Genomic DNA, 10,762 nt, shown 5'->3' on the forward strand with positions numbered 1-10,762 from the left:
TTGTGGGAGGTACTTAGTGACTGGCTTTGCATCACTTTTTTTTTTCTTTTGTATGTGTGTGGTTTTTTTTTCCTTTCTCCTTCCAATTTCTTTGCTTATTAAATCTTTGTTTTGACCCACAAGTTGTCTTGCTTTTGTTCATCCTATTATCTGCCTCATCCTGATGTGGTGGGGTCACCCCACCACAAATATCTATTGCAGCTTCAGTTCTGAATGATTTTCACAAATTTTCACCTCTTAAGTGTTTCAATGCCTAATTTTTCTCTCATCATTTTGATTGGGGAACTTTTTCTAGATAGTTTATTTAAAATAGATTCAGCTATAAGGACAGTAGAGGGAAATGTGTTTCTGTTCAATGAAAAACAAAAACAAACAAAAAAAAAACAAAAAAATCAATTTCTTACATCTGAAAACAAAAAATATATTAACTCTGGAATATCTAGGACCAGAAGGCTGAAGTTTGGCTGAAATAAGACCCCTTTACAGTCTTTATCAGTAGAATCTTTTGGACTGTTTCAGCAAAAGTCAGTGGTGACTTGTCATGAGATTTAGCTGTGTATGTTTGTATATTTATACATCAACTTATGTATGTATAATTTGTTTTTAATTATGTTTCTCAGTAATAATACTGGATCCCACAACTGGGCTGTATCAGAATGAACATGCTGCTATTCCCAGCTCTGTTTTTCTTGATTTTTTATCTTTTTATTTCCTGCTATGGTAGAAACAGCTAAGTTGTAACTAATGCTATTCATTGCCTCACGCTCTTGTATTGACCTTCTTATCTCTTCAGGTGGTGGGATTTTCAAACCTGGCTTTAATGGATTCTTCCTCCAGTCTTACAAGAAGCAGTGATAGTTACATAGCACCTTGGAGCCGCATTTTAAGATTTGGTGTGTCTGCTGCACTATGGTTAGCCATTGCCTTCCTCCAGGTATGACATACAGAAGTAACAGTTTTTCAGACTGCTTCTCGGAAACTAGAATGTATCACTAGGCCATCCACGCTACTTACTGTAGTGTTGAGTATATTCTTAACTTTTTTTCTTTATGTAGACTGAGCTTCTCTAGTGTAGTACAACATTAGAACCAAAAATGAATCTTCTGAGCTATGAGAGATTGCTTTGTTAGTCACAATTTTCATCCCCCAAAGGGGAGAATTTATGCAACTACTTTGTATGGTTTTAAGCAACTTTAGAACATCTCCCACGTTTGAAATAAAAATCAGGTTATTGCTACAATTTGATTTCACAGGGGAAGGATGTCAATCTCATTTCATAGATCCCTATGCAATGATGGCCACGACAGAAGTCTTTAATTTATGGGTATTAAACTTTGAAGTTAATTGCTTTACAATTCATAAAATAAAGTCAAATCCAATGAACTAATAAAATAAAATCTGGTTGGTTTATTTCAGATTATATTTTTTGCTGTGTTTTATGAAAGATTTGTTGAAGACAAGTTAAATCAATTTGTTGATTTGTGTTGTGTGAGCAATGTAAGTATTTCTTTGTTTTATTTGTACAGTGATGTTTTGAATACAATAAAGCATAAGATAGTTTAAAGAATATTAAATAATATCTATTCGTGTAATTTATTCAGAGATCACTAGCTAACAGCCAAAGGTGATATTTCTTTCAGCTCACTTTATATTGGTGCAATCTACAAGAAAATTTCATTTAAATCTTAGTTGAAAAAAGATTCTGGAATCTTAAGTACCAATATGTACTTCTAGACATGATTTTTAGGTTGCTATTTCAAATTATATTGGTTATATATGCTCATACAGAATTAAAAAGTAACAAATTGCGACAGAAATCTGGCATGGAACCATTTAGTGTCGTTCTTTCTACTGGTATGCATTTTAGTACTCGTCTTCTAGGCACGACTGCATTGGCTTTGTTTAATATGTGTACGTTCGGTTTCTGCTCTTAGCTTCTGGTTGTCCCTCAAATGCTGAACTTCATGGTTATGCCTCCTGAATAGTTACCACCTTTCTCAAACACTTTCATTTACAGCTGAACTACTTCCATTAGTTTCAATATGAGTCTTGGAGCTTTGTACTGCAAGAAGAGTACAGTTAGAACAGGTTGAATTAGTTCATTTGGCCAGAACCTATTAAAAATACAGGATTTAACCCCTTTTATCAGCCTTTTCAGCCATGAAAAAAATTTTCAGCCACTTTTTCCCATGGAAAGTCCATGTAGTGCATGGGTTGTATAAATAGCTAATTTTGTATCTTACGTGATATATAAGCAATATATCACATTGAATGAAATTCTATTATATACAACCTCCTAGGAGCTTAACTGAAATCATGCATATGTATTATGTATCACAGAATCGAAATAAAAGGTAATATATTTGTTTGTTTTTTGGTTCTGTGGAATTAGATGCTGATCCTTGCTGTTGATAAACTAAGTTTGGAGCTGTTGTCTGTCTCTGGTTAAACATAGATAAACAAGTTGCTAAATATTTTTCTGGGATATGTGTTTTGGTACCTATTTATTTTGTGTTCTAGAAGGGCTGATATTACCAATCTCTGTGAAAAAATAGTATTTAATGACAGTATTCTTCTCTTCTACCACCTCTTTTAGATTTCAGTGTTTCTCTTGTCACACAGCTGCTTTGGTTATTACATCCATGGTCGCTCTGTGCATGGACATGCAGATACCAATATGGAGGAAATGAATATGAACCTAAAGAGAGAAGCAGTAAGTAAAAGCAGTAAAATTTTACACTTGGTCTGTTTTTCTAATTAAATTTTAACTATAATTTAAAAAAAGGTTTCCATTATGGATCAACTCTTCTTGCATTACATTATACCAAGTTATACGTAAAAGATACCAGCTGTTGGCCGGCAAATAACTGACTCAATAGTTCTGTTATAACTAGCTCTTCACTTTTCTCCACTACTCTCTCACTTCTTCACAATTCTTAGATATAAAATTCCTGTTTTTCTAACTTTTTTTTCATATATTTATACATGAGCTTTTTAGTCTTGAAGCCTTTCATAAGCTCATGGCCGCATGCAAAAAGATGTGTACTAAGAAGATTTCATAAAGAGACAAATCTGAAAAACTCCTAGTAAAGAATCATCTGCTCTTCCAGTGAATTATTTTGTTCTGTCTGTCCTCTTCTGATGACATAACCTGACCTTTACAGAACTTAATTTGAATATTTTTTCTCTTTCGTTGTATGTTGCATCTTTTTAGCAAGATCAGGCAAATGTCTAATGTGATTGGTGCATAACGGGAGCACTTTGCACTAAATTTCGTGACATCTTGCATTTTTGTATGGACAAGTAGGAAGAAATTATTTTAGGCAAAGGATGTGATTATTACTGATAACTGAAAAAAAAAAAAAAAAAGCTAACCGTGTGAATATTAACATTCAGATGTCGAGGAATCTTTTAAATATAATTTTTGACTTGAATGTGTTCCTATTTTTTAAAATTGTTTAGTTTATTATAATTTTGGAAAAAGGTGTTTTTTTTTTTTCCCCTATGGAGATGTTGAATTTTCTATGTTCTTCGTATTTCTGAGATCTGTTAAGAATTACCTGATAAAGATATGGAAAAGTCAGGAATCCAAAGCACAAGAAAAAGCAGAAAACTACAGAATAAATGATAAACATGAAACAAAAGGCTTCAGAATGAACATTAAAAGGTGTTTTAGAAGGTAATGAAAAGAACATCCGTAAAAAGAGGAATGACTTTGTGACAGCAGGGGTCAGGATTTCATGTCCTAAGAAAATCTTGCTATAATAGAGCCAAAGATGCAATGGATTCAAATATTTAGAAATATCAAGTACTTTATATACATGAAAGAGAGGAAAAGAAAAGCCTTTGACTTTTTTTGGTCTATGTATGACATTAATTATTGTTTTAATTGTGTAGGAAAACCTGTGTAGTCAGAGAGGTTTGTTACCAAACACAGATGGCCAGACATTTCAGATTTCCATCTCAAGAAAAATGAGACTGCAGTATGACAGGATTCATGAAACCCTAACAAGAGTAAGTGAGACATTTTTATTCTGTAAATGTTATTTAAAATATGTATTTTTTTTTCCACTGAAATCGTGGTCATATTATTTTTCAGAGACGTGGTCCTGCTAGGTTTTTGGACTCATCTGCAAATACTTTCGAACAAAGCACAAGGGCCTACAATGCCATGAACAAATTTCTCAGTTCTTTTATTGATCACGTATGTATTGACATTAATATATTAAGGAAAATTACATTTATAGTAAGTAGAGACTAAAAATTGTAAATTGGAAAGACTGTAATTTTTCTTCAAGCATTTGTGCTTAAGGACTTGCTTTATGGCAACCAAAACAGTGGTTCACTCAAGTAAAAAATTGGAGTACTGTCCAGCTGTACAGCATGCTCTTAAAAAAGACAAATCCTTTTTTTGTTATGTGTTTGTTTTTATCTCGAAATAAACTAGTGCTTTTTTCATTCGTACAGGTCTAAGTAGCTGTACTCCACTTTGTAACAAGTACATTTTCTTTGTAATCATAAAACAATTTTTGTCTTTCCTTTTCTTGTAGGTTCATAAGGAAATGGATTATATTGTTAAAGATAAGTTGCTGCTTGAACGGATTCTAGGCATGGAGTTCATGGAGCCAATAGAGAAAAGTATTTTTTACAACGGTAAAATTGTGACTTGGCATTTGCACTTATAATATGTAGGTTTCAATGTAGATTTATTTCACAGGATTTACAATCTAAAGTGGATTTTACAACAAGAGGTGTCATTAAATATGATAGTTTATAAGGGAATTATTTAACAGGTGTTCTCATCTTCTTACCCTGTTTATATTATGTCACTTAATTGCAATTTTTTATTCTTTTAGACAACTGAAAATACTGTGTAGAGTTGTACACATGTTTAGGAAGTGCTACTGTGACTAGATCCAATATACACTTTGTAAATGGAAAGAAGAGCCACAATATTAAAATAGCTCAGTGCTATGTTTTTGTATAGAAATAAGTTGCTTATGAAACAACTAAACATACAGAAAGACAATTTCTCTAAAGAGGATATTGATCACAGTGAGGACGCTTTAGTGGAATAGTTGATGTTAATATACCACACATCTTTGCAGACTGCACTGAGTAATTGGGGTTCTTGAATATTTTATTTTGAAGCTTTTTAAGTGTTGCCGATACCTACACCAAAATGAGTATTTCAGCAGGAACAGGGATGACACAAGTTCTGATTCTGGTCCCTGGGGCTATGTGGAATCAGAGACTTGGGTTCTCCAATGCACCATCCTGAATCCCAAGCCCATGTTAAACCTAGCCATAAGTATTTCCAAGTACATGTGGTAAAAATAGATTTAGTGAAAGCTCTTAACCATGTATCAACCTTCAAGGTTTCAAGGTTCTGAAACCCTGAGTTGTGGTCTCCTCCTCTAACATACAGCCTAGGCGTCACTATCCACATTGCAATGCGATATGAGCTGTGAACCAGTAAGAGTTATGAGCCTGATGCCAGTCTGTTTCCTCAGTCCCTGAGCTGATCAGAATCCATCAAAACATAGTCTTTCCAAGCTTCATCTTTGAAAACCTTAGTTCAGACCCTTATTCTACCCCTAATCATAAATATGGCCATTACCTTCATGAAACCTAAATATTAACTAGTGATCTGTGACAATGCAAGCCCTCATTTTGAGTCCCTCAGGTACTTGGCTCTCCAGCCTCACTGTTCAGAAACTTTAAACTTTATCAGAACCATAATCCAATCCATTGATATTACCAGATGACCAAAACACATCCTAAATATGTTGCTGTCCTTATATGATAGCAATCCCCAAATTAGATTATTGAGCTGTGCAGAACTTCTGCTGCTCTCCTGGACACCAGGGCTGCAAAAGCTGAACCCCTTGTTTGAATCACAAACCTTGCTATATAATCTGGAATGCAGCACATGCTTTCAGACTAAATAGAAGCCATGGCTGTAGTGTGATGTCTTTTCTCATCCCAGATGTCTGAGCTACACATAACTCATCAAAGGATCAGGCTCTCCTTCCCAATTAAGGCGAAGCGCTGTCTTTAGCAGTGAATATTACCAGGTAACCAGTATCTGGGACAATCATATAATATTCAGCTTTAGTCTTTTGACTGCCATCGTTTCAAACATCATCATCACAAGTGTTGATATGAATATATCGTTTGATGGTTTAGACTGCCATAGCTCCCAGAAGTTTAGATACAAGTCAGGATTTCATGGAAGTCAGATATATACAGGGTGTAATGAAAATATGCAGTTGCCAATAAAGCTTGCATTAAACATTCTTCTGAAAAAGCAGAAAGAAGGAAAAGAACCTATTTTCAGTAGTTAAGTGTTTTCTCTTTTGAGAGCGGTGCTTGGTAACAAAGCAAAGAAGTTAATAAGTGGTTTAAACTGTTTTGACAATGGAAAAAGGTAATTTAAGCTTAAAAGACCCATTTTCTGGAAGACTGTTTAGCAAATGAGCAAAGATAACGCTATGCTCTGAAGCTCCTCTTAAGTAAGGTTTTAAGCATGTGTGTCATTGTTTTGTTGAGTTGGGCACAGAGTTAGCACTTGTTAAAAATCTCAGTGATGAGGAAGTTTTGTCTGCCTCTTGTTCAAGGCAGCCTTTTTTTAACAATTTGATTGAGACTTCTGGAGTGAACAAAGTTGTGTGTGGCACATGTGAGCTTTTCCTATTGTTCTTGTCAGTATTAAACCATTTTATAAGCGAAAAGGCTTGTAGTATTTTTCTTAAGTGGAAAGCCATAACTAGCTTTCAAAATACCCTTTTGCTGTAAGTTTCATTTTTCTTACCAGCTTTATCTGTGTGGACTGATGAACTTCACAAACCTGTACTTCACAGAAATAATCATTTTTCAAAAATTTCTTTTTTTCTGCAGACGAAGGACACTCTTTCGATGATGTTCTCTATTACGGCAATGAGACAACACTCCTCATCTTTGATATCCTGTTTTTCTCCATTGTGGATCTGGCTTCCCAAAGTTTTGTTTTAGCAGCTATTCTAACATACTTGCAACAGGAGGTAAATTTCAATTTAAGAATACAATTGTATTTTTAAAATGTGGGTTGGCATGAAAGCTTATATAGTTAGATAATTAAACCCTGTAAGCAGTATGTGGTGACAGAAGATTATACTGAGAGCTTATAAAGTTACTCATTATTTTTTCTTTTTGGAAAACAGGCTTAATTTTATTCACATGCATGTCATGAGTAAAGAGGCTACAAGTAGCTCTCAGTAGAAAACACAAATTTCTGTTAAAATTAATCACAATTTTATCATATTTCAAGGTGAAAAGATATTGGAAGATACTTTGAAATTGCTAAAGGCAGTTAAGCACCTAATTCACTCATCTATTATTTAAATACAATATGTAGTTATTTTATGTTGGGTATTGAAACATACTGTTTTAAGTACTTCTTCATTAATACGGTTTCTCTAAAATGTTGTTAGATATTCAGGTTTATTCGTAATACAGTCGGGCAGAAGAATTTGACATCCAAAACCTTGGTGGATGAACGATTTCTCATTTAGTTAAGAAGACTACAGACTTTGGTGAGGAGTTAATCGTGGAAGTTGTGTCCAGGATCAAAGCATCTCTTCTGACCTACAGGTTAATTATGGTGTACTTTTAAATCATAATGTAACAGTTTTGCAATTTATCATTTTTTATATTGTCTGGTATTAAGTTTTATTTTTGTATATTTACAGATGTTTTTACGTTGTGAACACTAAGCCATAGGCTTTTAAAAGGAAAGATAAATGAAAAAAAGAAGTAAACCTAATGTTGTTTTTATTAGAAGAAGGTAAAGATTATTTAATGGCTTTTGATAAGATATGGACCACTAATTTTGAGGCAATAATTTGAGCATTCTATGTGGCAGGATTGGCTGTCAACTCTTAAGTTTTCTGAAAATACCTTAAATCTTTTTTTCTTCTTTTTTACATTTTTTGTTGTTAATTTATTTTGAGGTATAATGTTTAGTAAACATACTTTGGTTTTATTCAGCACAGAATTTGTTCTGAGCTGAATTAATATTTCAAGAGGACTATCAAAAAATCACTTATTTATAGTGATTCCAACTTGAAATTTTAACTTTTCTTCATTGTGTCATAGTAGTGTATGCTTTTGTCTCTTTTCTTTGAGTTTATTGTTCTTTTCTTGGGTGTAGACTATACATGACAAAGTTTCCTTATGTCTGAAATACAGGCATCACTACAGCGATGCAGAAAAACAGGCTAATCATAATTGCACGGAGGAGATGTTTATAGGTATTTTGGGTTTGATCCTGATCTTCTCTCATTTGATGTGAGCTGCTCAGGGAAATAATAATAGTACTAATTCTGTGCTGTTTCCACACAAGTGAAACACAAGCAACTATTCATATCTTCTTAAAGTGTTCTTCACAGGTGCCTATATATGCTCATATACTTCAGGCTCTCTAATTTTCTGGCTTTGTTATCTTTGGACTTAACACAACAACCATTATCATTTTAGCTTCATCATATTTTTGAAATTTAGACAATTTAATAGTTATTCAAGTGCCATTTATTAAGTGTTAAGGGAGATTACGAATGGCCTTTGAAACACCTTAAAGTGAGGTGTCTACCTCCCATTTGTATCTTTGAAAAGTCTCCCTGCTTTTTAAAAATAATATTTTTCATTAAATGATTAAACATGAATATTGTTTGCTGTTTTTGTAACTGTCACTTGTCTTTAGATGATTCAACAAGGGACTCTCACCAGCAAAAACACCATAAAGGAGTAAGTCGAGGCTAGCATCCTTATTCAAAACAGATTCAGGACATGGTTAGTTGCACCTACCAGATTTTAAATGCAGACATCCTTATCAGAGTTGAAGCAGCATTGTTTTTCAGGTGTTTCTTGGTTTCATGAAGAGGAAGGTGTTGTTAATGTTGATACCATATCATATTGTAATTTTAAACTTACGTCCAGGAATATGGACATAAATCTCAGGGTCACTTGTTCTAATGCATTTGCTTTTGGTGTTGCAAAAATAGTGTAGCTTTCTTGTCCAATGTAGTTGTTACTGACTGATAGAATGTGTATTTGCCAGTAAGGCTGTAAGGTAGATAAGTGAAAGGTTGATTTTTCAGCAAGACATCCATTTATTAATATGCAATTTAGCACAGCATTTCCATACCATGCTTTATTTTTGTCTACTGCTGTGCACAATTCTCAGTTTCTTGGTGCACTCTATTCCACAAAAAGGTGTGAATATATAATTTGCAACAGCAAAATGTCCACTGAATAAAATCAAGGTTGATGTCTTTATAGGGAGTGTAGTAATTAGAAGTGTCCTTTAGGTTCTGGATCTGTTAAAACAGCCAAAAACCCTGTTTCCACTGAGGACCATGATGTATGAGTTCACTAGTTGTGAGGTTTCTGTCATATTGCCTGTCAGTGATCTACTGAGTGCCAAACCTCTAAACTAAGCTAAGGAGCCATCTGAAAAATAGGCAATAGGACATTTGCAAGGCAAAGTTAGGCTCCTGTGTTCCCCTGCATTTCTCTGGGCAGTATCTTTGCATAGCTTAACTACATGTAACTACACTTTCCAGCTCTTGCAGCTCTACTGAAGTGTTGATGTACAAGAGGACCGATGTGACTAAGAGAATAGAGAGTTGCTGTGGTCCATAGCTGAGAAAGTACATGATGAATGACCCTAATACAGGGCTTTTCTTCCTTTCACTTTCCAGCAATAGAACTGAGCATCATCGTTAATGATAATGGAAGCTTTTTCTCTGTGTAGATTCTGATTATGGGTTTGTAGTCCAGAAGTTAGTTATGTCAGGGAGTAGAGCCATGCTTCAAACATAACTCCTCTAGAGTGTCCTGGTTTGTGACTGACTTCAGTCAGAATAAGTAAAAGGTGGTAATCAGACCCTGCTAAACCAGGAAATGTCTGCAAGCATAAAGTAGATGTGATTGTGCCATCTGTAGACACAGCCATGTAGTATTAATTTAGTCAGTCTGGTAACAGCAGAAATGGAGACCTGGCAGCGTGTGGGCTCTCACTCTCTACCTTATTCTCAATGCTTTTGCTAAGCAGGTACATCTTTCCATGCAAAAATTACGCTTTGAGTTTGCTTTACGTATGCCTTTGATTAACTGCTGTTCAGAAGGGCATGTGAAAGCTTTTAATGGCCTTGTGGTTTGAAAGAACTACTGGTAAAGGCAACTCCTGTTGCAGATAAATGATAAATTAACCTAAAATTGTCTTGTCAAAACAGTTGAGTCACTTGCTCCCCTATTTCTCCTCAGTGCTCACACTATTCTGTTGTGTTTTAGTTTTCCAGGCCATTTATCTAAAATGTTAATATAGCTAACGTTGTTGCTGTACATGATTTAGAAAATAATTACAGGAGTCAAAAGCTCCAGGAATTCATAGAAGATTTTCTTCATTCTTGCTCTCTAGTGAATGCTTGAAATGGGTTGACTGTGCTATGTTCTCCTATTGGTTGGTATTTGTTCAAGAAATAGCTCTTGTGATTGTATTTCCAATTTAATGAGTGTTCTTTTTTTCATTTTTTTAAATTAGTCAGCAGCTACAATGTGTCATTCATGTGTTGAATGTCTTTTAACTTTATAAATGTTTTAATCACACAGCATATCAAACTTTTATATCTGTCTCTCTGAGCAATAAAATTTTCAAGGATTGGAGAAGGGTTTTTTTTTTGCAGTCGTTCACTCAGCTGACCCAAGTCTACAATACTCTTTT

The 10,762-nt window shown here is 34.4% G+C and overlaps 1 protein-coding gene across 1 annotated transcript in view; it reads left to right on the forward strand.

Annotated features, from left to right (window-relative positions):
* Window positions 1-10,703, forward strand: part of TMEM67 (transmembrane protein 67) — a 32,053-nt gene extending 21,350 nt beyond the window's left edge. The window contains exons 21-28 of the mRNA XM_080582855.1: window positions 794-934; window positions 1,417-1,497; window positions 2,597-2,713; window positions 3,898-4,014; window positions 4,100-4,204; window positions 4,551-4,653; window positions 6,901-7,043; window positions 7,473-10,703. Of these exons, the coding sequence (XP_080438981.1) occupies window positions 794-934; window positions 1,417-1,497; window positions 2,597-2,713; window positions 3,898-4,014; window positions 4,100-4,204; window positions 4,551-4,653; window positions 6,901-7,043; window positions 7,473-7,553 (888 nt within the window). The 3' untranslated portion in view covers window positions 7,554-10,703. The remainder of the gene's footprint in view (window positions 1-793; window positions 935-1,416; window positions 1,498-2,596; window positions 2,714-3,897; window positions 4,015-4,099; window positions 4,205-4,550; window positions 4,654-6,900; window positions 7,044-7,472) is intronic.
* Window positions 10,704-10,762: the final 59 nt, after the last annotated feature.

The sequence above is a fragment of the Anser brachyrhynchus genome (genome assembly GCF_964034855.1).
Source record: "Anser brachyrhynchus genome assembly, chromosome: 2".
In the NCBI taxonomy this organism is placed as follows: Eukaryota; Metazoa; Chordata; class Aves; order Anseriformes; family Anatidae; genus Anser; species Anser brachyrhynchus.